General features: G+C 49.2%; 1 protein-coding gene across 3 annotated transcripts; it reads left to right on the top strand.

Moving 5' to 3' along the window:
- Nucleotides 1-1577: 1577 nt before the first annotated feature.
- On the top strand, nt 1578-27734 carry PCMTD2 (protein-L-isoaspartate (D-aspartate) O-methyltransferase domain containing 2). Of its 3 annotated transcripts, none has more exons than XM_077335852.1 (7): nt 1578-1701; nt 4644-4737; nt 15260-15601; nt 18472-18574; nt 20758-20929; nt 22593-22716; nt 24319-27734. In XM_077335852.1, the coding sequence occupies exons 3-7, from the start codon at nt 15295-15297 to the stop codon at nt 24696-24698; spliced, it is 1086 nt and encodes a 361-aa protein (XP_077191967.1). In that variant the 5' UTR covers nt 1578-1701; nt 4644-4737; nt 15260-15294; the 3' UTR covers nt 24699-27734. The 3 variants fall into 3 exon arrangements, with proteins under 3 accessions (XP_077191967.1, XP_077191968.1, XP_077191969.1); XM_077335853.1 differs by having other exon boundaries at nt 1667-1783; XM_077335854.1 differs by having other exon boundaries at nt 1683-1701; nt 4667-4737.

Here is a 27734-nt window from a genome sequence, read left to right as displayed (position 1 = left end):
TCGCATGGCTATTTCTGGGTGCACCACTGCCTGCCCTCCACAGGCCTGTGCTTCAGGAGCAGGGTTGCCAACTTCAGCTTGGGAGATTACTGAAGATTTAGTGGTGGAGCCAGTTTGGTGTGGTGGTTTGGAGCGCGGACTTCTAATCTGGCGAGCTGGGTTTGATTCCCCGCTCCCCCACATGCAGCCAGCTGGGTGACCTTAGGCTAGTCACAGCACTGATAAAGCTGTTCTGACTGAGCATGAATATCAGGGCTCTCAGAGCCTCACCCACCTCACAGGGTGTCTGTTGTGGGGAGAGGAAAAGGAAGGCGATTGGAAGCCGCTTTGAGCCTCCTTCGGGGAGAGAAAAGCGGCATATAAGAACCAAGTCTTCTTCTTCTTCAGTAATCTCAGGGCTCTCTCAGTCTCCCCTCCCTCACAGGGTGTCTGTTGTGGGGAGAGGAAAGGGAAGGCAACTGTAAGCCGCTTTGAAATTCCACCAGGTAAAGAAAAGCGGCATATAAGAACCAACTCTTCTTCTTCTTCTTCATTCCTGGGAGGGGAAGGATTTCAGTGGGATGCAATGCCCTTGAGTCTGCCCTTGAAAGCAGCTCCTGGTCTTCAAGGAACCTGATCTCCAGCATTGAGCAATCAGTTGTGTTTGTTTCCTTGCCTGCCTGCCTGCCTGCCTGTCTGCTTTTGGGCACTTTTTCAAAAACCGATGAATGTCTCCTTTCAGCGTTGGGAGGCTGAGCCTCTTTTGGAGGCCCGCTTGTGCTGAAAGAGTCTTGGAGCAGAGATTTGTCCCAGGGATCTCTTGCTCAAAATAGTCGGGAAACACATCTTCCTCTTTTGCTTTGCAAAATATGGCGGCCCTAATCGAGCCCCAGCACTTTCCCAACCATCGCAGAGTTGCCAACCCAATTTTCTACCTGAGGGCCCAGGTGGAGACTGTAAGCTCCTCCAGGGCAGAGCCCTCCTGGTATATCCCCACCACCCCTTGAATTGGCATAAATCACCATCAGGGGTGGTCAAGTTGCAGCTCTCCAGATACCCATGGACTGCAATTCCCATGATACCATGCTGGCAGGGCCTCATGGGTATTGTAGTCCATGGGCCTCTGGAGATCCAGTCTGGCCATCCTGTTCCGGACCAACGGATATTTTTAAAAGTGGGGTGGGGGTGCCATGCATTCCAGAACCTTCCTGAAGCTTCTTATTTAGTTCTTTTTCGCTTTCTTCCTTACCCTTAAACTCTTTTGCTGTTATTTTGCTATCATCGCTAATAGGTTTTCATTGAGTAGCTTTTCTCTTTTATTTATTTTTCTTTTCTTATTCAATCTGGGGAGGGGGGTTAACCTCCCCAGCCCCCCCCCCCAAAAAAAAAAGAACCCTGCTTGTGCACAGCTTTGGCCACAACAACAAAAAGAGGAGAAAAAAAGCGACGGCCTTTTTTCACTCCTAAACGCCTTTCTCTTCTCTCCCCCCCTCCCTTTCTACTCAATGGTACCTTCCGCCGCTGCCGGCTCCGGCTCCCTCCCCCCCAGCTCTTGTTTCGCCCCCCTTCCTGCCAGAATGGTACATCCTCCCTTACCCCCAACCTCCCCCCCGTCGTGCGCACGCGCGCGGGCACCCCTCCCTCCTCCTCCAGCGTCGTGCGCTTGGCCTCCGCCGCGCGTGCGCAGTGGCGCTGCCCTGAGGGGGGAGTTTCTCCAGCTGGGTGAGTGTTTACAGCTGTGGGACGCGGCGGGGGAGGGGAGGAGAAGGAGGAAGAGGAGGAAGAGGAGGAAGGACGAGGACAGGTAGGGGCGCCCCGGCTTCCCTTCTCACCCCCCCCGAGAGAGACCCCCCCTTTTTTTCAGCCTCCCCTGTCAATTCTGAAGGGGAAGCCCCGCCCCTCCAAGCTCCACCCCTTCGCGTCATAATTGCCCCCCCCTCTCTTGGCCTGTCTTTGCCCCCCCATTAGCAAAGCTACATTTTGCTTCCCCCCCCGTTTTTTCTGCCCTGGGGGGTGCAGGGAGCCCCTCCCCCTGGAAAAGTGGGGCACCCCCGGGGGGCGGGGGAGTCTGGGGTTCTGGGTGCAAAACTTCACCTGCTTTTCCTAATCTGCCTCCTTTGCCCCTGCAGTGGTCAGTCTTGTCCCCCCCCTCCTGCAATCACCCTCCCACTTTCCAGGCTCCGGGCAGTGAGTAGGGTCACTGTGGGGTGGGAGGCGTCTGGAGATTTGGAGGTGCAGATCGGGGAGGACACGTCCATCCTGGGCACTGGGAAGGGATGGGGGGGGTCAGGTTGCCAGCTCCAGGTTGCTGGAGATTCAAGGACCACAATGGGGTACAATGCCAGAAAGTCCACCTCCCTCATCTGGAGAGGTGCTGCAATTCCTGGGGACCCCAGGTCCCACCTGGAGGCTGGCATCCTTAGGTAGAGCCTGGGGAGGACCCGTGACCTCAGCGGGGTGCAATACCAGAAAGTCCACCCTTCCAAGCATCCATTTTATCCAGGGGAGCTGAAGTCTGGAGAGGCACTGCAATTCCAGGGGATCCCCAGGTCCCACCTGGAGGCTGGCATCCCTAGATAGAGCCTGCAGAGGACAGGGACTTCAGTGGGGTGTAGGGCTGCCCGCTCCAGGTTGGGAAGTTCCTGGGGATTAGAGGGTGCATGGTTTGGGGAAGTAAGAGCCCTCAGTAGAGTATAATGCCATACAATCCATCCTTCAAAGCAGCCATTTTCTCCAGGGCAACTGACCTCTGTGGCCTGGGGATCATTTTTAATTCTGAGAGATCTCCATGCCCTGCCAGGAGGTCTGCAGCCCCAGTGAGGTACAGTCATGTGGAGTCCTCTCTGCAAAACAGCAAAATAGAGGAAAGCAGCAATTTTTGTTCAAGGTATAGAGATCAGTGGTTATCTTAAATCTGCAGCCACCGCCTGGAAGTTGGCAACCCACACAATTCCTCTACCATGAGACCAAACTCCCCCCCCCCAAGCAATGAATGCAAAACTTCTCTTCTCCTCCCAGCTATGGAATCCTTCCTGACTCTTGCAGTTATCACTTTGTGGCCCCCAAAATCATGCAGTGGTTCCACCCATATTCACACTCTCTCTGGATTCATTCCCCATTTTTAACTTTGGCAGCAGAAACTGTCACAGTCCCTTTGTATAATCCCCAAAGTGTTTTTTACCTGTTGATGGGATCACGCACCTCCAGGAAGGGGCAGGTAATAGGGTCCCCCAGTAGTTCCTAGTGCTCTGTTGTGATGGGGCCTTCTCTGTTGTCCTCAATTTCCACATTTATGAGCAACACAGCATGTTACTGCCCCCTCCCCAGCAGTAATGTCCGTCTTGCAACTGCTGCAAGGATTTCTTCCAGATCTAATACTTTCCCTTTTCCACAAAGAAGTTCCTTAACATTTAATATATGTATATTTAAAACACAGAACAGACAAAGTGAAATATTCTTCACTTTGAGTAGAAGATTGGTGTTTATACCCCACTTTTCACTGCCTGAAGGGGTCTCAAAGCGGCTTACAATTGCCTTCCCTTCCTCTCCCCACAGCAGATACCCTGTGAGAGAGCTCTGAGAGAACTGCTGTGTGAGAACGGCTCTAAGATTACTGTGACCAGCCCAAGGTCACCCAGCTAGCTGCATGTGCAGGAGCAGGGAATCAAACCTTGGTTCACCACTGCTCTTAACCACCACACCAAAGTGTTGTGGGTCTAAACTGCCATCAAACAACGCAAGAGCCACTAGCTTAGCTAACTTTAAAAGGGAATTAAACAGATTAATGTGGTCCATTAGTGGCTAGTAGCTGTGGGAGAATTGAACTTCCATGTTCTGAGGCAGTATAACTTGAATTGCCTGCACCGAGGTGGGGGGATGCAAGGAGACTTTAGCTTCCTTGCCTTTTTTACTGGTTTTGTGGGTGTTGGTTGTTATGTGAAACAGGGTATTTATTTTAAAATTTTTCGAATCATAGGGTTGGAAGGGACCTCCTGTCTCATCTAATCTAGGGATAGTCAACCTGTGGTCCTCCAAATACTGGCAGGGGCTCATGGGAATTGTAGTCCATGAACATCTGGAGGACCACAGGTTGACTACCCTGCACTATGCAGGACGCACACAACCCTCTCACTCATCCACTGTAAATACCTTCTTTCTACACTGTCAGGGACCCCAAGGTGGAAAACATAAAAACATTTGAGCAGTTAAAAACACGTTAACTGTGGAACTAGATGGCCTGGTCTGCTGCAGTTGAGAAGAGGAAGAATTCAGGAGCACCTTAAAGACTAACAAGATTTGTGGCAGGGGAGGAGCTTTCGTGACTCACGGCTGTCTTCATCAGATGCAGCTAGATTGTGAGTCCATCTACCCTGTGAGCAGTGACCCACAAAAGTTCCTCCCCTGCCACAAATCTTGTTAGTCTTTAAGGAGCTCCCAGACTCTTGCTGTTTTTACTGCTACGGGCAGACTAACATAACAACTCACCTTGATCTGGTCTACTGCAAGATGGCTGCTCTTATTTCCTGTAACCTTTTCCCCTTCTCCCTTTGGCCATGACAATGCCCTCTGCTCCGTCCCTGATTCCTCTCCCTGGTATTTGCCCCTTTCTCCCTGTCTTCCACTAGTGCAGTTGTTTCTTATCTTGTATTATTTTTCCTTAACAGGTCTTCACTTTCCCTCTTTCCAGCGATTGTGCCATCTGCATCAGGGTCCCTGGGGCGCCGTGACACTCGCCAACACCTCTCCTGTGGCAGCCAGGTATTTTTGGAAAGTGGGTGGGGCAAAGTGGGCCTCTGCCCTGTACGGCTTCTGATTGCCCATTGGAGATCCCATTGACTGTGCAGGCAGCTGCCCCTACAGCATCGGTTATTGACTCTTCTTCCCCGGAATATTTTAAATATTTAGTCCTCTTGTTCCCCCCCAGTGGGTTTTCTCAGTGGCTGCAGCTGGTTCTTCCTCCCACAGTGGCTATTTTGTGGTTGTACCCAGTACCCTGTGTCAGAATTCCAAAGGTAGCTAAGGGCTCAAAGGTGTTGGGGACCTTTGTTTGGTATTCAAGGATACCTCAAGGTACCCCATGGTCAGAATTGGCTGGGCTCCCCTTTATCTTCCGCCTGCTCCTTCTCCATTGTAGTAGGAGCACTGTTTAGTCAAGGGATATAAAAGTTATAAATGCAATGGTCTATAAAAGTTATTATTATTATTATTAAGAATAATAATAATAATTGTCCTTCCCCCTCCTTTATATGTCATTTTGAGGCTTAGTCCCCATCAGCTCTCTTCTTCTGAAGTCATTCCACCACCAATGTAACGTACATGCAGGGGGTACTGAAGTTTCTTGTTGCCACATCCATTATCCATTATAAGGGAACAAGACCTCACTCTCGCTTAGTATCCCACCTGTAAATATTTATATCCTACTCTTACCTGCAGTCCTAAGTGCAGTTTTCCAGGAGTAAGTCCCATTGATCAGAGCTGAGTAAGATTCTGTAGACTTGCTTAAGATAGAAGAACATTTGAGTCCAGTGGCAGCTTTAAGACCAACAAAGTTTAATGCTGAGTATGTGAGGACTGAGTGACTTAGCATATTTGTAGTTATATTTATATTCTGCCCTCCCTTGTGACTCAGGGCGGTTTACGTTGAAACATTCATAATGTAGTGCAGTATAACACTTTGATTTGAATACATAACTTTTTAACAGCGAAAACAATTAACAACAGTGAGAACTCATAACAAAATGTAGTAGAGGACATCTTGATATTGCTGAGCCAGTTTGACATTCAACAATGAATATTTGATTCAGTTTTGCTATACTGTGGGTTTTGTTCTTTTGTGGGTGCAGTTAATGGTGGGAGGGCCTTTGGGCTCCGGTTGGTGGTAGGTTCATTTGTTCTTGTAGTGAGACAGCAACCCAGTATCTCTGTTAAGCCCTGGGGGTTCCATTGTCCTGAATGATGTAATTCAGCAGTCTTCCATTCCAATCAGTTTCTGAAATTCCTTTGCAATAAAACAGCTCCTTTGATGGCGCTATTATTCACAAGGTGATTGACTATATCATCATTAAAAAATACACTAAAACAATATCATTAAATTACAGATCCCCAGTATGAAATTCCATCAAATGAAAGTATGCACAGTAGCATAATTTAAGCATGACACAAATCCTGGGAGAAATGAGAAACATCTTCAGTTGACTCCTGGAATGAGTCTCTGAGTGAGCAAATACAGAGAGGGAAAGCTATAAGCAAGTCATGTGTTAGGTGCTGTCAAATAGCTTGTGGCTACCCTATTTATTAATGTCTGCCTGCATGGCCCCTTCCAACTCTAGGATTCTATGATTCTGCTTCACAAATGTTCGTGTAATGGTACCTGTGATATCACTATTGCTGCATTTGCAAACTAGTCAAGAGCTCGAGAGCTTTTCCATTGTCTATGATGTCTGTGTTTCATAGAATCATAGAGTTGGAAGGGGCCACACAGGCCATCTAGTTCAACCTCCTGCTCAACGCAGGATCAGCCCATCTTGGACAGTTAGCCGAACCATACAGAAAAAAGGTAGATTAATTGCTTTTAATAGAGTCTAAAAATTGAGATTGGCCTTCCCATCTTGCTTGACCAGATGTATCTCCTGTATGCCTGCAAATTAGCTCCTGTAGTGTTTATCTCTTGTTTGGTTAAGAACCAGTCAGCTAGATAATATCACATGATTATACTAGTTTATAGGCACTCATGTTGCTTATCTCTTATCAGTTATGAACCCATCAGTTATCTAAATAATATCACATTATAGTAGACCAAATTTAGAGATAAAAACAGATATTTCCCTGTAAATATGCAGTTTTTTTGACAAGCAAATCAGATTTCTCTGGATGGAAGTCTCAGAAAAATAGGTGCAGTTTTTTGATGGATGCCATAAGCTTCTTGAGTATCCCTAAATTTGATCGCCAGTGTGGTGTCATGGTTAAAAGTGACAGACTCTAATTTGGAGAACCATTCCTCCACATGCAGCCAGCTGGGTGACCTTGGGCTAGTCACAGTTCTCTTAGGACTGTTCTTGCAGAGCAATGTTGTTAGAGCTCTCTCCGCCCCACCTACCTCACAAGTGTCCGTTGTGGGGAGAGAAAGGCAAAAGTATTTGTAAGCTGCTTTGGAACTCCTTTGAGCAATGAAAAGCAGGGTGGTAAAAACCAGCCCTCCTTCTCTTAAAAGCAGTGGGACAAACCTCTGAAAACCAGTTTGGTTTTAAAACCTACTTGCTAAAAAGCAGCACTAGGCACTTGGATCACTTTCACATTTATTTTCACATTAGCTGTAGGGCTAACTTTTTCACGCTTCTGTTTCGCTCTACGTTTCTGAAGAAGCTAACTTCTTATCCTTATTCATTGTTCCTCTTTATATATTTGTGAAACAGGCCTGAGGGTGGAGACTGTTCGCTGGCCGCGCCCTGATTGGCCCTCCCTTTCCCCCTCCCATCCTCCCTCCTTGCCCGCTCGCAGCGGGGGACGATTCCCTTCCCTGTGGCCCGCAAAGCACGAGGCGGCGAGAGTGCTCTGCAGGCCCCAGGGAAGTGGCCGTGGTGCCTCTGGCGCGGGGGGGGGGGGGGCAAGGTTCCCTTCCCTTGGGTGGCAAGAGCAATTTGTGGGCCCTAGGGAAGCAGCTGTGGCACCGGTGGGCCACGGAGGGCTGGGGTGGGGGCTTTCAAAGTTTGTTCTTAGGAACGGGCTTTGCAGCTAGTATCTCAATAAAAAGGGAAAAAGTTTCTGCTGGTTGTCTGGTCCTGCTCAAAGAACCATGCTCACGCCCGCATTGTTTTATACTATCAGAATTAATCAGATAAATCCAAGAGAACTCCGTTGCTAAACATATTGTACAGGTGGAACTGTTGGAAGAGTCATGTTCAGGTTCTCTGATTGAATGGAGGAGGGAATGGTAACTTAGAGAGCCAGCTTGGTGTAGTGGTTAGGAGTGCGGACTTCCGGGTTCGATTCTGCACTCCCCCACATGCAAACAGCTGGGTGACCTTGGGCTCGCCACACCTCTGATAAAACTGTTCTGACCGAGCAGGAATATCAGGGCTCTCTCAGCCTCACCCACCCCACAGGGTGTCTGTTGTGGGGAGAGGAAAGGGAAGGGGACTGTAAGCCGCTTTGAGCCTCCTTCGGGTAGGGAAAAGCTGCATATAAGAACCAACTCTTCTTCTTCTTCAGTAATCTCAGGGCTCTCTCAGCCTCCCCTCCCTCACAGGGTGTCTGTTGTGGGGAGAGGAAAGGTGTCGGGAACCCGCTTGCTAACTGAAAAAACAGGGTGCCCCTTTGAAGAAAACGTCACGCCAGGCCTGGTGAACGATACAACAGGAACAAGCTTTATTTCAGCAACGTGGAGTCCGCTGGTATGGAGTAAGAGCTTCCACCGAACTCCAGGTGGAAGCTCCCTTTTATACAAAACCCACCTCCTTAGGCTGTATTGCCCCACCCAGTACTTGTGGAGGGAACATGCTGATACAATCATGACTCATGCACGTTTTCCGGGGTTCCTGATGGCCCATTTTCCTGGAACAAAGGGCCATCTCCGGGCCCTTGTCAAAAGGTGGAGGGGGACATTGAGGTTCTTTAGCGGCCATTGCCACCTCAACGATCGGGTGGGGCGCCCAGCTGCCGGCCTGCCTATGATCACCATGCCCTACCTCCGTGATCGCGGGCGCCTCTGATGGCGGGGTTCGGTCCCGTTCCCAAGCCACCAAGGACCGAACCACGACAAAAGGGAAGGCGACTGTAAGCCGCTTTGAGCCTCCTTCGGGTAGGGAAAAGCGGCATATAAGAACCAACTCTTCTTCTTCTTCAGTAATCTCAGGGCTCTCTCAGCCTCACCCACCTCACAGGGTGTCTGTTGTGGGGAGAGGAAAGGGAAGGCGACTGTAAGCCACTTTGAGACTCCTTCGGGTAGAGAAAAGCGGCATATAAGAACCAACTCTTCTTCTTCTTCTTAGTCGGTACCATTCAGCATTCACCTGTATAGAGCTCTGGCATAGCATTGCAACCAAACATGAACAGTTGCATGGTGGGTACACAAATCCCAAAGAGAGATGTAAATTTGGGGGGACCTGTGGGTCTGTGGTGGAGTACATGCTTTCCATGCAGAAGGCCTCAGATAACAAACTGAAGCTCAAGGATCTCACGCAGCAGATGGCAACAGAGACCTTTTTTTCTGCATGAGAAATGGAGAGCTGCTGCCTGCCAGGGACAAGCGATACTTCACCAGGGGTCTGACTCAGCATAAGGCAGCTTCATAGGCTCCCGTGATAAATCTCAACAGAAACTTGAAAACTCAATGCTTTCTAGATGTAATTCAACCTGAACTCTCCTTAGAAGCTAAAATGACTAAACTGAGGCTATACTTTGGTCACATTATGAGAAGATAAGAGTCACTCAACCAGGGCTGGAGCCTTCTTGATCCTAGCCCCCACCTGGTGGAACAAGCTCCCAGAGGAGATCAGGGCCCTAAAGGAACTAAAACAGTTCCACAGGGCCTGCGAAAGGGAGCTTTTCCGGCAGGCATTTAGTTGAGGTCGACCGAAACTAAATAACATCTACTGGGCCCATAACCTCCCTCCCTTGAACCCATGCGACAGATCAGACCAACCCTGGGCCTGTTAGATTGTTCACTATGTTAGAATGTTATTTCTCTGTTTACTGTTATCACTGTTCACTTCCATTCATTATAATCTGTGAGTTTGATGTATTGTTCTGTTATGTTCTCTGTGAACTGCCCTGAGCCTTAGGGGAGGGCGGTATACAAACATAATAAACAAACTAACTGGAAAAGACAATAATGCTAGAGAAAGTTGGAGGCAACAGGAAAAGTCAGAGACCTCCCCCCCCCCCCCCCCCAGAGACTTATGCTCCAGCACTTCCAACTTTCTGGTGATCCCTGACCCTAAGGAAGCTCGCTTGACCTCAACCAGGGCCAGAGCTTTCTCCATCCTGACCGCCACCTGGTGGAAGGAGCTCCCGGAGGGGATCAGGGCCCTGATGGAACTTGACCAGTTCCGCAGGGCCTGCAAAAGGGAGCTCTTCCGCCAGGCATTTGGTTGGGGTCGATCTGAACTACCACTTCCCAAGGGCCCTCCCCTGGAGCCTCCCTCCTAGGGCACCCACTACAATTCCGCTCAAACCACTGGGCCATCGGCATGCGTTAATGTAATATTCTCCATATTATTCTGCTGTTCTACTATATTGCTTGCTGTTATCACAGTATTATTGTTAAGCTAAGTTATCCGTATCGTTTTTGTTTCATGTGAACCATCCCGAGACTTCGGGGAGGGAGGAATATAAATATAATAAATAAGTAATGGGATGGATTGCTTCAGTCAAGGAAGCCGCGGCCCTCCGTTTGCAAGGCCTAAGTAACACCGTTCACTGTACGCTGCTTTGGAGGACATTCATTTGTACGGCTGCCGGAAATCAGAAGCAGCTTGACAGCACTTAACACCCGACAGTCAAAACCTTTTGACATTTGATTATAATTTCACGGTGCCTCCAAAACCAGGCGAAATTTTTCAGGGGGGCTGGAGCCAATCAATTAGCGGTCCTCAGAACAGCTTGCGGAGATTTTGGGCTGTTTTCCTCTCCACTTGCCAAACTTCTCCCTTTCCTTCTGTGCCTCGTGAAACGCCGCTGTTTCCTTGGTGCATTTTTAATCGGGGCATTTTCTTCCCCTTAATCTTGAACCGGTCTTTAAACCCCAAATCTGTCCCCTTTCTCGACGATAGCCTCCTGCAGGTATCCGGGAGCGCGTGTTCCAATTCATTGACTCTAGCTCTTTTCGGTACCACTGAGTGTTTTGTCTTGGGATCCTTCCAGCAATGTTTTGGCTCCGTGTAGCTGCACAAGGCCCAGGAAAGCTGCCAAAAGCTGGCATTGTAGTGCTGGGGGGAGAGAAATGGGTCACACAAATCTTTTGGTGGTTGTCTGTAATGCTGTTGTGAACTAGGTTGGCGGCAGCAGGCCTTGGCTGCAGAACGAGAACTCAACTTCTCTGTGCTGGGGGAAGACGGCTATTCATACGTACCGGCACCCTCTCGTGCCTTGGGCAGCCTTGTCTGTTAGGGTGCTGTCAGGCAGGAGACCCTCTTTTCAGGAAGCGTGCCCCGAGCTGGCCACAAACCAATTATCTCTTGTAAGTGGCTCGACAGAACACGCCGAAGGCATGTTAATAACCCTGTCACGGGATTGCGGCCAGGTCAGAGGGCAGGCGGCTTGCATCCATAACTGCTTGATGCAAGCTCTTAGTCTCCGGTCGTTTTCTAAAGAATGGGGGGGGGGGGACACTCTAACAAAATGTAGTGGTTGAAGCTCTTCTTGTGATTTCTTTTTAAGGGCACGACTTAGTTGTATTAAAGAAGTGGAGAAGAGCGCCAGAAAGGAATACATTGATGCTTCGGTCGTGTTCAGGGTAGTTAGAGTTTCTGTTTGCTTCTGTTTGTTTCTGGTGGCTTAGGCATGAAATCATAGAATCATAGAGTTGGAAGGGACCTCCTGGGTCATCTAGTCCAACCCCCCGCACATTGTTGGACACTCTTGCTTCTTTTAGTTGTACGATGTTCCGGCCAGTGTCCATTTTGATTGTATCTAACCAGCGTGTTCTTTGTCAACCTAGTTTCATAGAATCAGAGAATCATAGCGGTGGAAGGGACCTGCTGGGTCATCTAGTCCAACCCCCTGGACTATGCAGGACACTCACAACCCTCTTGCTCATCCACTGTCACCTGCCACCCCCTTGAGCCTTCACAGAATCAGCCTCTCCGTCAGATGGCTCTCCAGCCTCTGTTTAACAATCTCCAAAGATGGAGAGCCGACCACCTCCCGAGGAAGCCTGTTCCACTGAGAAACCACTCAGGTGGATCGATAACTGGTTGACAGATTGTACCTAAAGGGTTCTTGTAAATGGTTCAGCATCCTTTTGGAGAAGGGGAGTGCCCCAGGGATCTGTCCTGGGCCTGTGTTGTTCAACATATTTATAAATGGTTTAGAAGAGGGATTACAGGGGGTACAATCTCTTTTCATCGTTTAAAAGCCACGGCGGGCAATGTAAGGGATGTAGGTTCATTAGCTGCCTCGAGTTCCCAAAGTTAGGGCAGAATACACATCCCAGAATGAGTAAATAATTTTTTTGTTGCTTTCTTTATTTACATGACCCCATTCTTCCCAGTGGGAACCCAAAGCGGCTTATATCGTTCGCCTCTCCTCAACTTTATCCTCACAACAGCCCTGTGAGGTAGGTTAGGCTGAGAGTGTGCAGCTGGCCCAAAGTCACCCAGCAAGCCTCCAAGGGGATTTGAACTTGGTTCTTCCAGATCCTGGTCCAACCCTTTAAACCTGCTTTCTCAGTCAGGGTTTCGTGAAACCCTGGGGGTTTCTTGACGGCCCTGGAAGGGTTTCTTGATTGGATGGGAGTTAATTAATTTTTAATAGATTTTAAAAAATTGGTTAAGCATTTATCTAGTGATACAACCATATGTGCATGTGCATGTGTGTGTCCACCTTGTCTGGCATCCTGCCTAACACAGTGGCCAAACAGTTCCTCTGGAGGGCCCACAACAGGGCAGAGAGGTTGAGGCTTTGATGAGAACATCAGAAGAGCCCTGCTGGGTCAGACCAGGGGTCCATCCAGTCCAGCATCCTCTCTCACACAGGGGCCAGCCAGTTCCTCAGGAGGGCCAACCACAGGGCAGAGAGGCCGAGGCCTTCCTAAGAACCTCAGAAGAGCCCTGCTGGACCAGACCAGGGGTCCATCTAGTCCAGTATCTTGTCTCACACAGGGGCCAGCCAGTTCCTCTGGAAGGTCAACAGCAGGGCAGAGAGGCTGAGGCCTTCCCGAGAGGTTGCCTCCTGGCTTAGTTCCTGTAAGTGTGGAGGTTCCCCTCACTCATTGTGGCGAATAGCCATTGATAGACTTATCCTCCATTAATCTACCTAACTCCCTTTTAAAGCTGTTTATTCCTGTAACCATCAGTGCATCCTCTGATAGCGGATTCCACATTTTCATCACTCTGTGTAAAGTATGAGTCCTGTCACAACTATACGAATAACAAAGATTTTTTGACACAAATGTGCATGTACATGAAAGCTTACATCTTGAATAAAGCTTTATTGGTCTTAAAGGTGCCACTGGACTCAAATTTCGTTCTGCTACATCAGACCAGCCCAGCTACCCACTTGAATCAGTGTAAAGTAGTGTTTCCTTTGTCTGCCCTGAACCTACTGCCCATTAACTTCATGGCTGATACAAGGATGACACGTTAACTGATAACAAAATTTCATAGCAGAATCCGAGTCTTAGCAAACTATACACAATAGTATAAGCCACAGTCCCTAGTCATTTAGCAAAGTTATTTAGCAAAACTCCAATGAAGAAGAAAAAGAGGTTTTTTTATACTCCACTTTTTACTACCCGAAGGAGTCTCAAAGCAGCTTACCTTTCTCTCCCCACTACAGACGCCCTGTGAGGTAGGTGAGGCTGAGAGAGTTCTGAGAGAACTGTGATTGACCCAAGGTCACCCAGCTGGCTGCATGTGGAAGAAGAGTGGGGAATCAAACCCTTTTCACCAGTGTAGAAGCTACTGCTCTTTAACCACTACACCAGGCTGCCTCTTGAATTGTTTGGCCCTCTCAGTTTTGCATATTTTGGGGGGAAATTAGGAGAGTGGGAGCCTGTCTGACCTCCTTGAGCAGGACATTTCACAAGGCAGGGGCCACAGCAGAGAAGGCAGTGCATGGGCAGTCTTGGATTTTGCCCATTCGCCGGTTGGCCTCTCGTTTCCACACATGGATTATTCTGGGATGGCCATGATTGGCTGCATCTCGCTGGAGATCTTGCAGTTGCTTCTGGTTTTGGTCGTCAATATATATTGAATCTCTTTGTTTTCTTTTTCTGCTGATGGCATGCAATAACGCCGTAGCCGAATGTTCTACGCTCCAAGCAAATGCTGAGTCGGCGGCTTCTTGCAGCTCTCGCCAGAAGAGCAAAACTACCGTAAATGAAAAATCACATTGTACTTTCCCTCACCCCCACCCCTCCGAATGGTATGCTGACAGGCTGTGCGGAAAAGGTTTGGCATTACAAATTAAATTCTTGCCCGTTGTGACTGAGCCTTTGAAAGTTCCAGTGCCGTCCAAGGATAGTCCACCTATCAAATTTGTGAGTCTGCCAGTGACAGTACACTCCAGGTGAAACAGCACATGGACTTACATTGGCACTTTGGCAGCCTTGTGTTAGACTAGCACACCTTTGGTGTAGTGGTTAGGAGTGCAGACTTCTAATCTGGCGAGCCGGGTTTGATTCTGTGCATCCCCACATGCAGCCAGCTGGCTGACTTTGGGGTAATCACAGCCCTGATAGCTGTTCTGACTGAGCAGTGATATCAGGGCTCTCTCAGCCCCACCTCCCTCACAGGGTGTCTGTTGTGGGGAGAGAAAAACAACATCTAAGAACCAACTTGTCGTCTTCTTCAGTAATATCAGAGCTCTGTCAGCCTCACCTCCCTCACAGGGTGTCTGTTGTGGGGAGAGGAAAGGGAAGGCAATTGTAAGCTGCTCTGAGATTCCTTCAGGTAGAGAAAAGTGGCACATAAGAACCAACTCTTCTTCTTCTTCTTCAGTAATCTCAGGGCTCTCTCAGCCTCCCCCTCCCTCACAGGGTGTCTGTTGTGGGGAGAGGAAAGGGAAGGCGAATGTAAACCGGTTTGAGACTCCTTTGGGTATATAAAAGCATCATATAAAAACCAACTCTTCTTCGTGAGCTTTCGAGTGCAAGCCCTCTTCCTCAAGACTATGTAAGATATTTTTTAAGCTACCCCATGCAGCCCTGCTGAGAGGCATCTTGCTTTCTCTGCTTTGAATGCCGGCAGAACCAGAGCGTGCTTCTGTTTTTGGAGAGGGGAGAGGAAAGCCATCTAAAACTGCCAACAGGAATCTGGGCTTCCATGTCCAGAAGGGCCTCTAACAATGCCCTGGCAAGGACTTGTCGAGATGGGCCGGCGTATCAAAGGCCTGTTTCATCGCACTAATGACTGTGTGCCCTGTTTGAAAGGGAAGACTCCCTTCTCCAAGGGCCAAAGCTCTCTGGAAAATTATTGGAAAGTGGGGGGGGGGAGTGTTGGCGGTCTCTGCTCACATGTCCAATGTGTCCGGTGAAGTTGCCTTCTTCCAGACTTTTCCATTGAGCAGCTTGATCAGTGGAGTCACATGGCTTGTCTTTCGCTTCCCTCCTCCTGCTCCCCAGAACTGATCTCTGAGACCGTCAAGCGCAGACGGGCGATGGGAGGTGCCGTGAGTGCGGGCGAGGACAACGACGAGCTCATCGACAACCTGAAGGAGGCCCAGTACATCCGGACGGAGCTGGTGGAGCAGGCCTTCCGGGCCGTCGACCGAGCGGACTACTACCTGGAGGAGTTTAAGGACAACGCGTACAAAGACTTGGCGTGGAAACACGGGAACATTCACCTCTCCGCTCCGTGCATTTACTCCGAAGTCATGGAGGCCTTGGATCTGCAGCCGGGGCTTTCCTTCTTGAACCTGGGCAGCGGCACGGGCTACTTGAGCTCCATGGTGGGGCTCATCCTGGGTAAATCGTCCTTCTCCTAGCCTAGCAGGTTGAACTTCTCATGTGGGTGTAAGTGGTGGGGCTCCTGTTCAGCATCTTCTGGGCTTCCCAGATTTCCCACTATAGCAGGAATCTTTCTGCCTGCCGCTGTTGCCAAGGGTCACACAGCTGGGTGGTGGGAGGAAATTCCTCAGCAAGGGGGGGGGTTCAGTATCCCCTGGGGCAGCCTTTTTCAACCTTTTGACCATGGAGCAGCTGCTGAAATAAATCTTCAGGCCTCGAGGTCACCTGGAAGTGATCTCATCTGGTAACACCTCCCAGCCACATCCCAGGATGTGACATAACCCTTCAACCTCACCCTCCCTTAGCTCCCTCCCCCCGCCTTTACCGCTAGTACAATGGCCAAAAGAAGAACAGGAGCTAAGAAGGCAGCCCAGACCTCCCCCCATTACCACTCCACAACCGACTCCCCCCCCCTTTGATTTTTACACCCACGGCCTACTCACTGAGCCCTCCAGATGGGGGGTGTAGCCAATTCATTAAGACAGGATGGGAAAGGCCGCAGACCCGCTCTGGAGCTCCTGAAGACCCCCTGGGGTCTGTGGATCCCTGGCTGGGAATCCTTGCCCTAGGCAAATGATATAACTTCTGGCATGACCCGGAAGTGCCTTCCTCTTGTTGCATGACATAGTAGCATTCACCCGAAACCCTGTGGTTAAATCATAGAGTTTGGGGCAAATGCTAAGAGTGGGGGCTCCTAATTGGTAAGTTGGGTTTGATTCCCCGCTCCTCCACCACATGCAGCCAGCTGGGTGACCTTGGATTCATCACAGTGCTGTTCTCACAGAGCTCTCTCAGCCCCACCTCCCTCACAGGGTGCCTGTTGTGGGGAGAGGAAGGGAAGACGAGTGTCAGCCACCTTGAGACTCCTTTTGGTAGAGAATAGAAGGATATAGAAACCAGTCCTTCTTAATGATCAGTGGGCACTGGCTGCTTTGTCATCTTGTGCCTTAAGGAAACGTCCTTCATCTGGGACAGAATTCGGCATGAAGCCTCTTCGCATGCAGGCCTAGAGGTATGTGTGGAGAGCTCGCGTGGTGTAGGGGTTCAAGAGCAGCGGACTCTAGTCTGGAGAACCACGTTTGATTCTCCACTCCTCCTCCACATGCAGCCAGCTGGGTGACCCAGACCAGACCCTTAGACCAGTTCTCTGAGCTCTCTCAGCCCCACTTACCTCACAAGGTGTCTATTGTGCAGAGAGGAAGGGAAGGGTGTTTGTAAGCTGCTTTGGGTAATGAGAAGCGGATATAAAAAACCAGCTTTTCTCTGCAGAAAGGAAGAGAACCGCTATTCACCAGCTCAAGGTGAAAGGGTATCATTGCACTTGCTTTGAAACACTGGTGATCATCGGTAGGAGCAAAAAGAATCAGAGTATGTTTCCTGCTGCTCTGGAACTGTGAACCACTTCTAGATGGGGTTCAGGCATGCCTTAACGTACTTCTGTGGTTGCATCGCTTTCAGATTTCCTTCTCTCTCCTCTTGACTTTCTTACCAGTAGCTACTCCTGCCTCCTGCCCTCTTCTGCCCAGCTGTAGCTTTGCATAAAATCCTAGCGTGGGAAGGGGCCATGAGGCCATCTAGTCCCACCCCCTGCTCAGGGTAGGATCAGCCTCAAGCATCCAGGAGAAGGATCTGTCCAGCCGCTGCTTGAAGACCGCCAGTGAGGGGGAGCTCCCCACCTCCTTAGGCAGCCCCTTCCACTGCTGAACTAGACTCCCAGAATCCTAGAGTGGGAAGGGGCCATACAGACCATCTAGTCCCACCCCCTGCTCAGTGCAGGATCAGCCTCAAGCATCCAGGAGAAGGATCTGTCCAGCCGCTGCTTGAAGACGGCCAGTGAGGGGGAGCTCCCCACCTCCTTAGGCAGCCCCTTCCACTGATGAACTACTCAGAATATTGTAAGCCACCATGAGTCTCTAGAGCAGGGGCAGTCAAACTGCGGCCCTCCAGATGTCCATGGACTACAATTCCCATGAGCCCCTCCCCGCATTTGCATTTGCAGGCTAAAAATCAATCAAATAAATACAAAATAAAAATGCTTTCTTGATATCTAGTTGATACAATTCCACAATGTAGTTTAAATCCATTAGTGCAGGTCCTTTCCTCTGCCGCCAACATGAACTGCTCCTTGCTCTCCTCCAAGGGGCAACCTTGCAGGTAATTGCACAGCAATCATGCTCCTCAATATGATCTTCTCCAGGCTGAACAGGCCCAAGTCTCTCCTCACAGGGCTTGGTCCCCAGGGCCCAGTTCATCCTCGTTGCTCTCCTCTGCCCTCCTCTCAATTTTGCCCACATCCTTTTTGAAGTGAGGCCTCCAGAACGGCCCACAGGGCCCCAGGTAGGGTCTGACCAATTAGTATAGAGCAGGACGTCTTCATCATCTAGTGATTTTGACATGATGCCTCTGTTGATGCAGCCCAAGACGACATCTCATATTTAGTTTACAGTCCACAGGGACCCCAAGATCATGTCCGCACACACTGCTTTTGCACAGTGGATTTGTCCGCACCTTTAACGCGATACCGTTTTTCATTTTGTCTTCACATCCGATCCAGCTAGTCAACAGAAGCACTGCCCCTCGAGGGCTGTCCTCTGTCTGCATTTTAACCAAAAGCTTCAGTCTTCAAACCATAGAATCATAGAATCATAGAGTTGGAAGGGGCCATACAGGCCATCTAGTCCAACCCTCTGCTCAACGCAGGATTAGCCCTAACAAACTTTTCCGTCGTTCCTGCCAGGCTGGGGTTGGAGGGGAAAGCGTTTTGCAGTCCACCGGCCCTTCCTCCAGTTGCCCTCGACAACTTTTCCGTCCTTTTCTCAAACCCACAGGTCCTTTTGGGATCAACCACGGCGTGGAGCTCCACTCGGACGTCATAGAATACGCCAAGCAAAAACTGGACTTCTTCATCCGAACGAGCGACAGCTTTGACAAGTAAGATTGGAGGGGGGCGTGTCTGACTTCCATCCTCTGGGATGGTAATTCCTGGTTGTCACACTCAGCAGCAGCAGAGAAGCCACAAAAAGGCAAAGAGGAATTAAGGATTCCCTCCTCCCGCCCATGTGCTCTGATGTGGCCGTCTAGCTCATGTGAGACAGTTGCTGCTATTTTTACTCTTGCGAATGTGACACTCCGGCAGTGCCTGAATTGAGAAGCAGCTTTGCATTAACTGAAGACTCGTTCTCTGCTGCCCCAGGAGGCCGGACTGTGTCCAAAAGCCCTTAAGGCACAGGACAGTAGATCATAGAATCATAGAGTTGGAAGGGACCTCCTGGGTCATCTAGTCCAAGCCCCCTGCACTATGCAGGACACTCACAACCCTCTCGCTCATCCACTGTCACCTGCCACCCCCTTGAGCTTTCACAGAATCAGCCTCTCCGTCAGAAGGCTCTCCAGCCTCTGTTTAAACATTCCCAAAGATGGAGAACCCACCACCTCCCGTGGAAGCCTGTTCCACTGAGAAACCGCTCTACTGATTTGTTGTTATTGTTGTTAGGTGTGACGTTGTGTCCGACACATCGCGACCCCATGGATAAAGATCCTTCAGGCCTTCCTGTCCTCTACCAATCCCCGGAGTCTATTTAAGCTTGCACCTACTGGTTCAGTGACTCCATCCAGCCACCTCATTCTCTGTTGTCCCCTTCTTCTTTTGCCCTCAATCGCTCCCAGCAGGAGGGTCTTCTCCAGTGACTCCTTCCTTGTCATGAGATGGTATTTGAGTTTCATCTTCATTATCTGACCTTCTAAAGAGCAGTCAGGGCTGATCTCTAGGACTGACTGGTTTGCTCGCCTTGCAGTCCAAGGGACTCGCAAGAGTCTTCTCCAGCACCAGAGTTCAAAAGCCTCAATTCTTTGACGCTCAACCTACCTTATGGCCCAACTTTCACAGCCATACATTGCAACTGGGAATACCATAGCCTTGACTAGACGCACTTTAGTTGGCAGGGTGATGTCTCTGCTTTTTAGGATGCTGTCTAGATTTGCCATAGCTTTCCTCCCCAGGAGCGTCTTTTAATTTCTTTGCTGCAGTTCCCATCTGCAGTGATCTTGGAGCTCAGGAAAATAAAATCTGTCACTACCTCCATTTCTTCCCCATCTATTTGCCAGGAATTGAGAGGGCCGGATGCCATGATCTTTGTTTTCTTGACGTTGAGTTTCAAGCCAACTTTTGCACTCTCCTCCTTCACCCACATCAACAGGCTTTTTAGTTCCTCTTCACATTCTGCCATTCTGCATAGCTGAGGTTGTTGATATTTCTCCCTGCAATCTTGATCCCAATTTGTGACTCATCTAAACCTTTCTCATGATGTGCTCTGCATACAAGTTAAATAGGCAAGGCGACAGTATACAACCTTGCCGAACTCCTTTCTCAATTTTGAACCAATCAGTGATTCCATGCCCAGTTCTCACTGTTGCTTCTTGACCTGCATATAGATTTCTCAAGAGACAGATAAGATGCTCTGGTATTCCCATTTCTTTAAGAACTTGCCTACTTACTACAGATAATTATTATTCATATTTATTATTTATATATTATTTAAATTTATATCACAGGCACACAACACTATCGGCATAAAACTGGGTTGAGAACAGAGGAAGCTAAGTTAAATAATCATAACACCCCTGTAGCTTTTGATTTAAGAACAGTAGATTTTTAAAAATCACCCATAAGAAAAGTGACATTCACCTCAATAGAAGTCGCCAGAAATGGACCATTTGGAAATAAGGGGCCGTGTACAAAGAACAGTCAATTAAAATGCGTTGAATAGTGCCGGGGACACTTAGATCTGAAAGACGTAACCTGTTTTCGAAAGGGATGTTAGCAAATATCCCTTGTACCACCCTGAACAGGCCCGATCTCGGAAGCAAAGCAGGGTTGGCCCTGGTTGAATTTATATTCCATCCGATCTCCCCAGACTCAGGTGGATTACAATAAAATGAAATTGCCCATTGTCCTTTGGTTTAGCATATGGGAAAGGGGGGGGGGTGTTGTCCATACAATGTGACCCTCATGTGCACGCTTGCCTGGGCCAAAGGTCAGGGTTCCGTGCCTCGCCTCTCGGACCCATTTTATGCATGTCGAAGTTTTGATCACAGCCATCCTTCGCCGTCCTCAGGTTCGAGTTCTGCGAGCCTTCCTTCGTCTCCGGCAACTGCTTGGAGCTCTCCCCGGAATGCACCCAGTACGACCGCGTGTACTGCGGGGCCGGCGTCCAGAAGGAGCACGAGGACTACATGAAGAGCTTGCTGAAAGTTGGTGGTATCCTGGTCATGCCCTTGGAGGAAAAGGTTTGTGGGGGGACAAGTCTCTGGCCTGGGATTTCATTCTGGGATTCTCACGGGGCTACTCTTGCAACCAAAAGCCAGAGTTGTTGTTGTTGTTGTTATTATAATTTATTCTGTTTCTAAACCGCCCTTCCGAGACCAGCTCAGGGCGATGTCACGAGGTTGCTGAGAAGATAAAACACAGTGATGTGAGCTTTGGGTCCCTGCTGGGAAGAAAGGCAGCGTTCAAGCGATTTAAATAAGTCATTCTTCAGATGTTGGAGTGGGTCTTGGGAGAAATGGGTTCGCATCACGGCCTAGCTACAAAGCTCGCAGGGACTCTCCCCTCCCAGATAGTAATTTCAGGAGAAAACAAAAGATGGGGAGAGTCAAGAAGACTCACAGGCTCAAACCCTGATCTGCTTGTGCTGGACAAGATCCACCAGCGAAGGATGAGCAAATTACAGTGAGAAGCCAACATAATTAGGATGCAAAGGACAGACAGACACTGATGAATTAGGTGAACTATTGGTCTTGTCCAGTGGCGCGCTTACGTTCTCATATCTCACCACGTTGTATGGATTTAGCTTAGGATAAACTAGGAATGCCATGACATACCTCAGAGACCTTCATTTGTCATCTGGGTCAAGTAACACCTTTAGAAGAGCAGCTCCACTTTTTTCTACTCGAAGGAGTCTCAGAGCGCCTTACAGTCACCTTCCCTTTCCTCTCCCCACAACAGACTCCTTGCGAGATAGGTGGGGCTGAGAGAGCTCTGAGAGAACAGCTTTGCAAGCACAGAGTCCACCACTCGTAACCACAGCACCATGCTGGTTCTTTACACAAAATGATTGAAAAAGCATGCAGAAAAATTTGGCTGCAGCAGGTTACCGTATTCCAAATCCTGCCAACTGAAGTTCTGCCCAGCGGTTTCCTTCTGGGCGGGAGAATTGGATTGAAAAAGGCTTGCAATCCTATTGTTGGGCAGATTTAACTTCTCAAGTTATAGTGACTAGAGTAAACTTCCATTAAAGCTTCCTTTCTACAGAAGTTTTGTCGTGAGTTCTTTTAGCACTTGACAGCCAGCTGATTTTTCTCTTTTCGTTTGTTGTTGATTTGGGGGATTTTGAAAAAAGAGGCTTGAGAGGAAGGATGCAGCTGAGTATGGATAACTGTGGGTAGAAATGCCTTTGGATGCCTTGTCTGGGATACTGCAAGGTATCAAATAGGGTCAAAAAAATGGATCATGTCTGAATTACGCTTGATTCTGCAAATCCGTTTACATCCATCCAGAATCATAGAGTTGAAAGGGACCTCTTGGGTCATCTAGTCCAACCCCCTGCTTTATGCAGGACACTCACATCCCTGTTGCTCGTCTACAGTAACCTGCCTCCCCCTGGTATCTACACAGAATCAGCCTCTCCATCAGATGGCTATTCAAATGTCCAAATATGGAGAACCGAGGAAGCCTGTTGCACTGAGAAACCATTCTCACTGTCAGGAACTTCTTCTGGATGTTTAGACGGATATTAGAGTGCATTCCTATAGATCAGCCTTTCTCAACTTTTTTTACCATTGAGAAACCCCTGAAAGAGACTAAAACAGCTTTCTGTTTTCAGGGCCGATAATCTCGGTTGACTGGCATAACTTGCATGGTTTCATTTTGAGCTTTTATGTTCCAACACAGCTGACTAAGATCACACGAACTGGTCCTTCTGCTTGGGAGACCAAGAAAATTCTGGCCGTTTCCTTTGCTCCACTGATCCAGCCCAACCATGCAGATACAGGGAAAACAAAACTGGTCCATTTGCGTAAGTTTGCCTCTACTGTAAATAGCGTTTCTCTGATTGATCGTTGTCACGGTTCTGTGACTGGCCAGGTGCACAGTTCAGAGACTCGCCAATCCCAGCCAGCGGCCTGCAGCCTCTACTAACTGGGGGGGGGGAGGGGTTCCTGTTATTAAGAATGCCACAAACCGGTTGGCACCCTTTAAATAGACAGTGGATATTGTTCTTTCAGTTTAATCAAAATAAACTATTTCCACCTCTTGCTTTCGTTTTTAAAACAATTTGCAAGGTGGCTTACAGCAATAAATCCTAAAAATAGCAAGATAAAAGAAACCTATTTGATTTGATTGATTTGATTTGATTTCTATACCGCCCTTCCGTATGGCTCAGGGCGGTTTACATACAACATCATAGGGGATACATGGAACGAGTCAACGTACAACATGGCTGTCCACGGCTACCAGCCATGGTGACGAATTGGAACCTCCATATTCAGAGGCAGTCGGCCTCTGAATATCAGGAAGCAACATCAGGAGAAGGCCTTGGTCTTTATGCCTTGTTGTGTGTTACATGAAATACACTCTCAGCACAGAATTATAGGATAGCGAAGAGTGGTGAGCCTACACGTATGCCGTAGGAGGTGGTCTCCAAAAAGTCAAAAAAAAATTACACATTGGTTGGAGCTATAATCTACAGATCCCACTCAGCGTCACTTTATAATTAGCTCAGACTTTGTATATAGCGTGTATTGTTATAATTCTGACCACTGAGGAAGACCCAGGAGGGTCGAAATGCGCTTGGTCTTATGTGCAGTTAGTTCTGTATAGCAGTGGTCCCCAACCTTTTCGAGGCTGGGGACCGGCAGGGCAACTGCCCGCCTGCGCATGCCGTGCATGCGCGGCCACGCCCGCACATCATGCATGCGCGGCCAAAATCGTTATGCGTGGCCGAAATCGCGCATGCGCGGCACTTTCGGCCATGCACGATTTCGGCCGCGGCCCTGATTCCCTCTCCCCGCCCTCCTGCAGTAAGAAGCTTCCCGGGCTGCAAGCTTGCGGCCTGGGACGTTTCTTACTGCGGGGGGGGGGAGAGGGAGCCGCGGCCCGGCGCCATGGCCTTCGCGGCCCAGCACCGGGCCGCGGGCCGCAGGTTGGGGACCACTGCTGTATAGTTTTAATGTCGTTTTTATTCTCTTTTTAAATTGTGCACCACAATAAATAATGACTATCTTTATAATATTTTATTGTACAGCTCAACTTCTGAGCTCCCACTTGTAAAGGTTGGGTTGTGTTCCTTTTTTGGTTTAGGTCCTCCCACTTTCTAAAAATATCTGGTAGGCACCCGGCAAGGGGGTGGCAGGTGCCACGGGGGGTCACGGTCACTGCATTGGAGACTCCCAACCTAAAGACCTAGCTCAGGGGTAGTCAAACTGCGGCCCTCCAGATGTCCATGAACTACAATTCCCATGAGCCCCCTGCCAGCATTCGCTGGCAGGGGGCTCCTGGGAATTGTAGTCCATGGACATCTGGAGGGCCACAGTTTGACTACCCCTGACCTAGCTTTTCAAATCAAAACTACTGTGCCTGCCACAATCCCGCCTCCCTCTCCCATCTTCTCCTTTTTCAGCGCCGGTGATGGTCCGCAGCCTCCAAGACCTGGTGCGGATCGCCATCCGTAGCGCCATTAAGAAGCTGATCCACCACGAGGCAGCCGGCCGGAACGGAAACGGGCTCCGGAACCCGCCGCGGTTCAAGCGAAGGCGCGTCCGCCGCCGCCGCATGGAAACCATTGTCTTCTTGGACAAAGAGGTCATCGCCAGCCGGATCTCCAACCCTTCCGACGACAACAACTGCGAGGAGCTGGAGGAGGAGAGCCGGGAGGAGGCAGAGAAGGCTGCCCCCGAACTGAAGCCCGACCCTCCCGTAAACATGCTCAGAGAGAGGGTGCTCTGCCTGCCCTTGCCCGACCCGCTGAAATATTACCTGCTTTATTACCGAGAGAAATAAAGTTGTCACGAAACGCGAGGGTCAGGCGGGACAACGGAACAGTCAGTAGGGCTTGGCGGATGTACGCCCCTCGCTTGCATGGTGGGAAGCCGGCCGGGGAACGTGGCTGCCGTGTCCTTTTTTAAAACCGTGATAGCGTTTCTCTCCGATCCCCCTTCCCTTGGTTCGTGTGCTCCGGTCGTCGTCCTGCAGCTGAACTTCCGTGGGTGGGGGCACGGCAGGCTAGCCTCAAATGGTCTCATTTGGTGGAGGGGGTGGGGGGAAGTCCCAGGAAAAAAACCCTAACCCCTCCCCAGACATCTGGATCTCTCGGCTGGGTGTTTTTTAGCCAACGGCAGATGTCAGGACCGGCGTTGAGCGGCACCCTCAGAGGAAACAAGTGGCCGTACAGCAGCGTTCGACCCGAGAAGCCGGGCCTCTTCCCAGTGCTCAGAGAAAAGCACAAGATTAGCAGCTCGCACCAGAGTCAGATTCGGTGTATGCCGAATGCCCAATTCAGCTTTTGGGTTTTGTTTTGTTTTTAAAATCATCGATGACATCAGCTTAGAGAAAATACAAAACCCCTTAAAGCATCGACGTGATTCCTTCTCATATCTTTCGACCCTTTTTAGGAGAATTCCCATTCGATGCGTGTCCGGGCAAGGCCACGTGAGGTTCAAAAACAAGAAGCGGCTGAGGCTTTCGCTTGGGTTATCTGCCATCCGAAAATTTGTTTGGTCCCTCCGTTTAGTGACCCTTGTCCAAAGGTGTACCGGGGTAGTCAAACTGCGGGCCTCCAGATGTCCATGGACTACAATTCCCAGGGGCTTATGGGAATTGTAGTCCATGGACATCTGGAGGCCCACAGTTTGACTACCCCTGGGCCTAGGCAGAGAAGCGTAGGGGGAAGAAACCACGGGGCCAGTTCGTCAAAAGGCAGTGGCCCTTTTTGCGAATCAGTGGCAGCCGTGTAGCATGGACGGTTGCCGATGCATATTATCTAATCCAGGGGTAGTCAAACTGCGGCCCTCCAGATGTCGATGGACTACAATTCCCATGAGCCCCTGCCAGCATTCGCGAATGCTGGCAGGGGCTCATGGGAATTGTAGTCCATGGACATTTGGAGGCCTGCAGTTTGACTACCCCTGATCTAATCGGAGTGAATGCCGAGTTCTTTCTGGAAAGGCAGATTCCGTTTTCTCTGTGGATGCCCAGAAACCAAAACCACCCAGTTTAAATGCAGTTTGGGCGCTTGCCCGTCTCTGTTGCCTCGCCCATGATCCGGAGCTGCGGAAACCTCTTTTTTTTGTGGCGAGAAGAGCTATAATGACTGGAGAATTCAGCTTAGTTTGATTCCTCCCTAGTTTACACCAATCCTTAAAGTTTGATGAGCAGATGGAGGGAATTTTGGATGGTTTAGTGAAACATCCATTTTGAATCCTCCCTTGGATGCTGGTAACTCCTTTTTAGCCTGGGCAATAGTAATAAGGAGAGACAGAGGAGAGAAGGAGAAGTCCTTTGGAAGGGTTTTCCTCAACTTGGGAACACCGAGAGGAGAAAACACTAAAGGTTCCATTCACAGGATTTCTATGCATTTCTATACACAGGAAGCAATTTTTGCATTGGAAAAGCCCCATTGCTGTTTTTTTTTTCCATTTCAACAGCGTCATTCCCTGTGCTTGCCCATGAGGAACTTGTCAAGTCTCTCATATCCGTGTCCATAATGCCACCTCTAAGGATACAGGAGCATACAGTGTGGCCTCAAAAAGGTGGAGCAACCATGTACCATAGTGGGCCAGAACCGTGGCAATCTCTTTTTTATTTTGTGGTTTGCTTGGAGCAACACCCAAAATTTCAGGAGATGGCTGGAGAAAAGGGCTCGGTGTAATACTTCCTGCAGTCCCCTTCCTCGTCGGTATCCTCTGAGCCTTGGCTAAGTCAGCCCAGACTGCCTGCCTGTCCTCCTCAAGTCTCCATACGTGTACCTGTGAGTTCCAAATGGATTTTCTCTTGTCAAGTCCAAAGCCGCAATCTTTTCAATCTCGTAACCTACCATTTGGCCTCCTAGGAACGATGCTTGAAACTTCTAGAACCTTCTAACGCTGTATGAAGCTCCTTAATATTGACGTGGACTTGATCGTTCATCCGGCCTGGTATATATATATATATATTTTTTTTTTTTGCTCTATTCGGCAATAATTTTCCGAAGTCTAATCCGGGATTTGCTTCTCCAACGGGATGAGCGGTTTTCTTTAACCGCAGAGCGATTTGTAGGTGAGCTTTACTGACTTGTCATTCTTGAATTCAGTTTGGTTTTTTCTCAAATAACTGGTTGGCTTTTAGACGGCTACAGAAATTGTGTTACTCGAGGGAGCACTGAATTTCTCGTTCCCCACTGCATTCTCCGGGACATTTGGGGAGGGTGTTTCCAACACCCGTTTGCTCCCGGTTTCTTGTGAGTACAGATCGCATTCTCTCCTTTCTGCTTCGCCCACAAAGAGGACGTGTACAAGCAAATTGTGATCTGTCTAGTTGTCCCGTCATCGAAACGCACACACACAAAAGGTAGCATTTGTGCGCTTGTTTTAGTACCCCGCGCAACTTGTGAAATAAGGTAGACCGTAGCAATGTGTCAGAAGGGGAGATTTCTCAGTATTTCCTACACACCAGCATTTCTATACACTTAAATCTAGTCAGTGGCTGTTCTTGGTAAACTAATTGTATCTGTCAAGATTATTTTTCTTTTGTTGTGAAGTCTGTTAAACTCTCTTCCTTCCCCCCCCCCCACCTGTCGACTGTATTTTTTTTTTTGCAGTTCACATCTCCCATTTTTTCAGCTGCACGTGGCTATTTCATAGATTTCGATAGGATCACCCCCTTGCAGAAAAATGGCTCTCCATAGGTTTCGCTTCAAGTCCGAAGATGTACATACCTGTCGAAATGAAGATGCGGGGAAAATGGCTTACCGAGGCATGGAGAAACGGCAACAGCAAATGGTTTTCTTTTTTTAATAAATGCAGATTTTATCGCCGTGTCAATAAATGCGTTTCCATTTCA

Source organism: Paroedura picta, chromosome 4, assembly GCF_049243985.1.
Source record: "Paroedura picta isolate Pp20150507F chromosome 4, Ppicta_v3.0, whole genome shotgun sequence".
Taxonomy (NCBI): Eukaryota; Metazoa; Chordata; class Lepidosauria; order Squamata; family Gekkonidae; genus Paroedura; species Paroedura picta.
This window is presented reverse-complemented; position numbering and strand designations above follow the sequence as displayed.

Bases quoted from the DNA above. Each gene is read 5' to 3' on its own strand.
- PCMTD2 (XM_077335852.1), top strand. From the start codon at position 15,295: ATGGGAGGTGCCGTGAGTGCGGGCGAGGACAACGACGAGCTCATCGAC. The intron at 15,602-18,471 runs GTAAATCGTCCT...TCAAACCCACAG, and splicing joins CATGGTGGGGCTCATCCTGG to GTCCTTTTGGGATCAACCAC. The intron at 20,930-22,592 runs GTTTGTGGGGGG...GTTCCAACACAG, and splicing joins TCATGCCCTTGGAGGAAAAG to CTGACTAAGATCACACGAAC.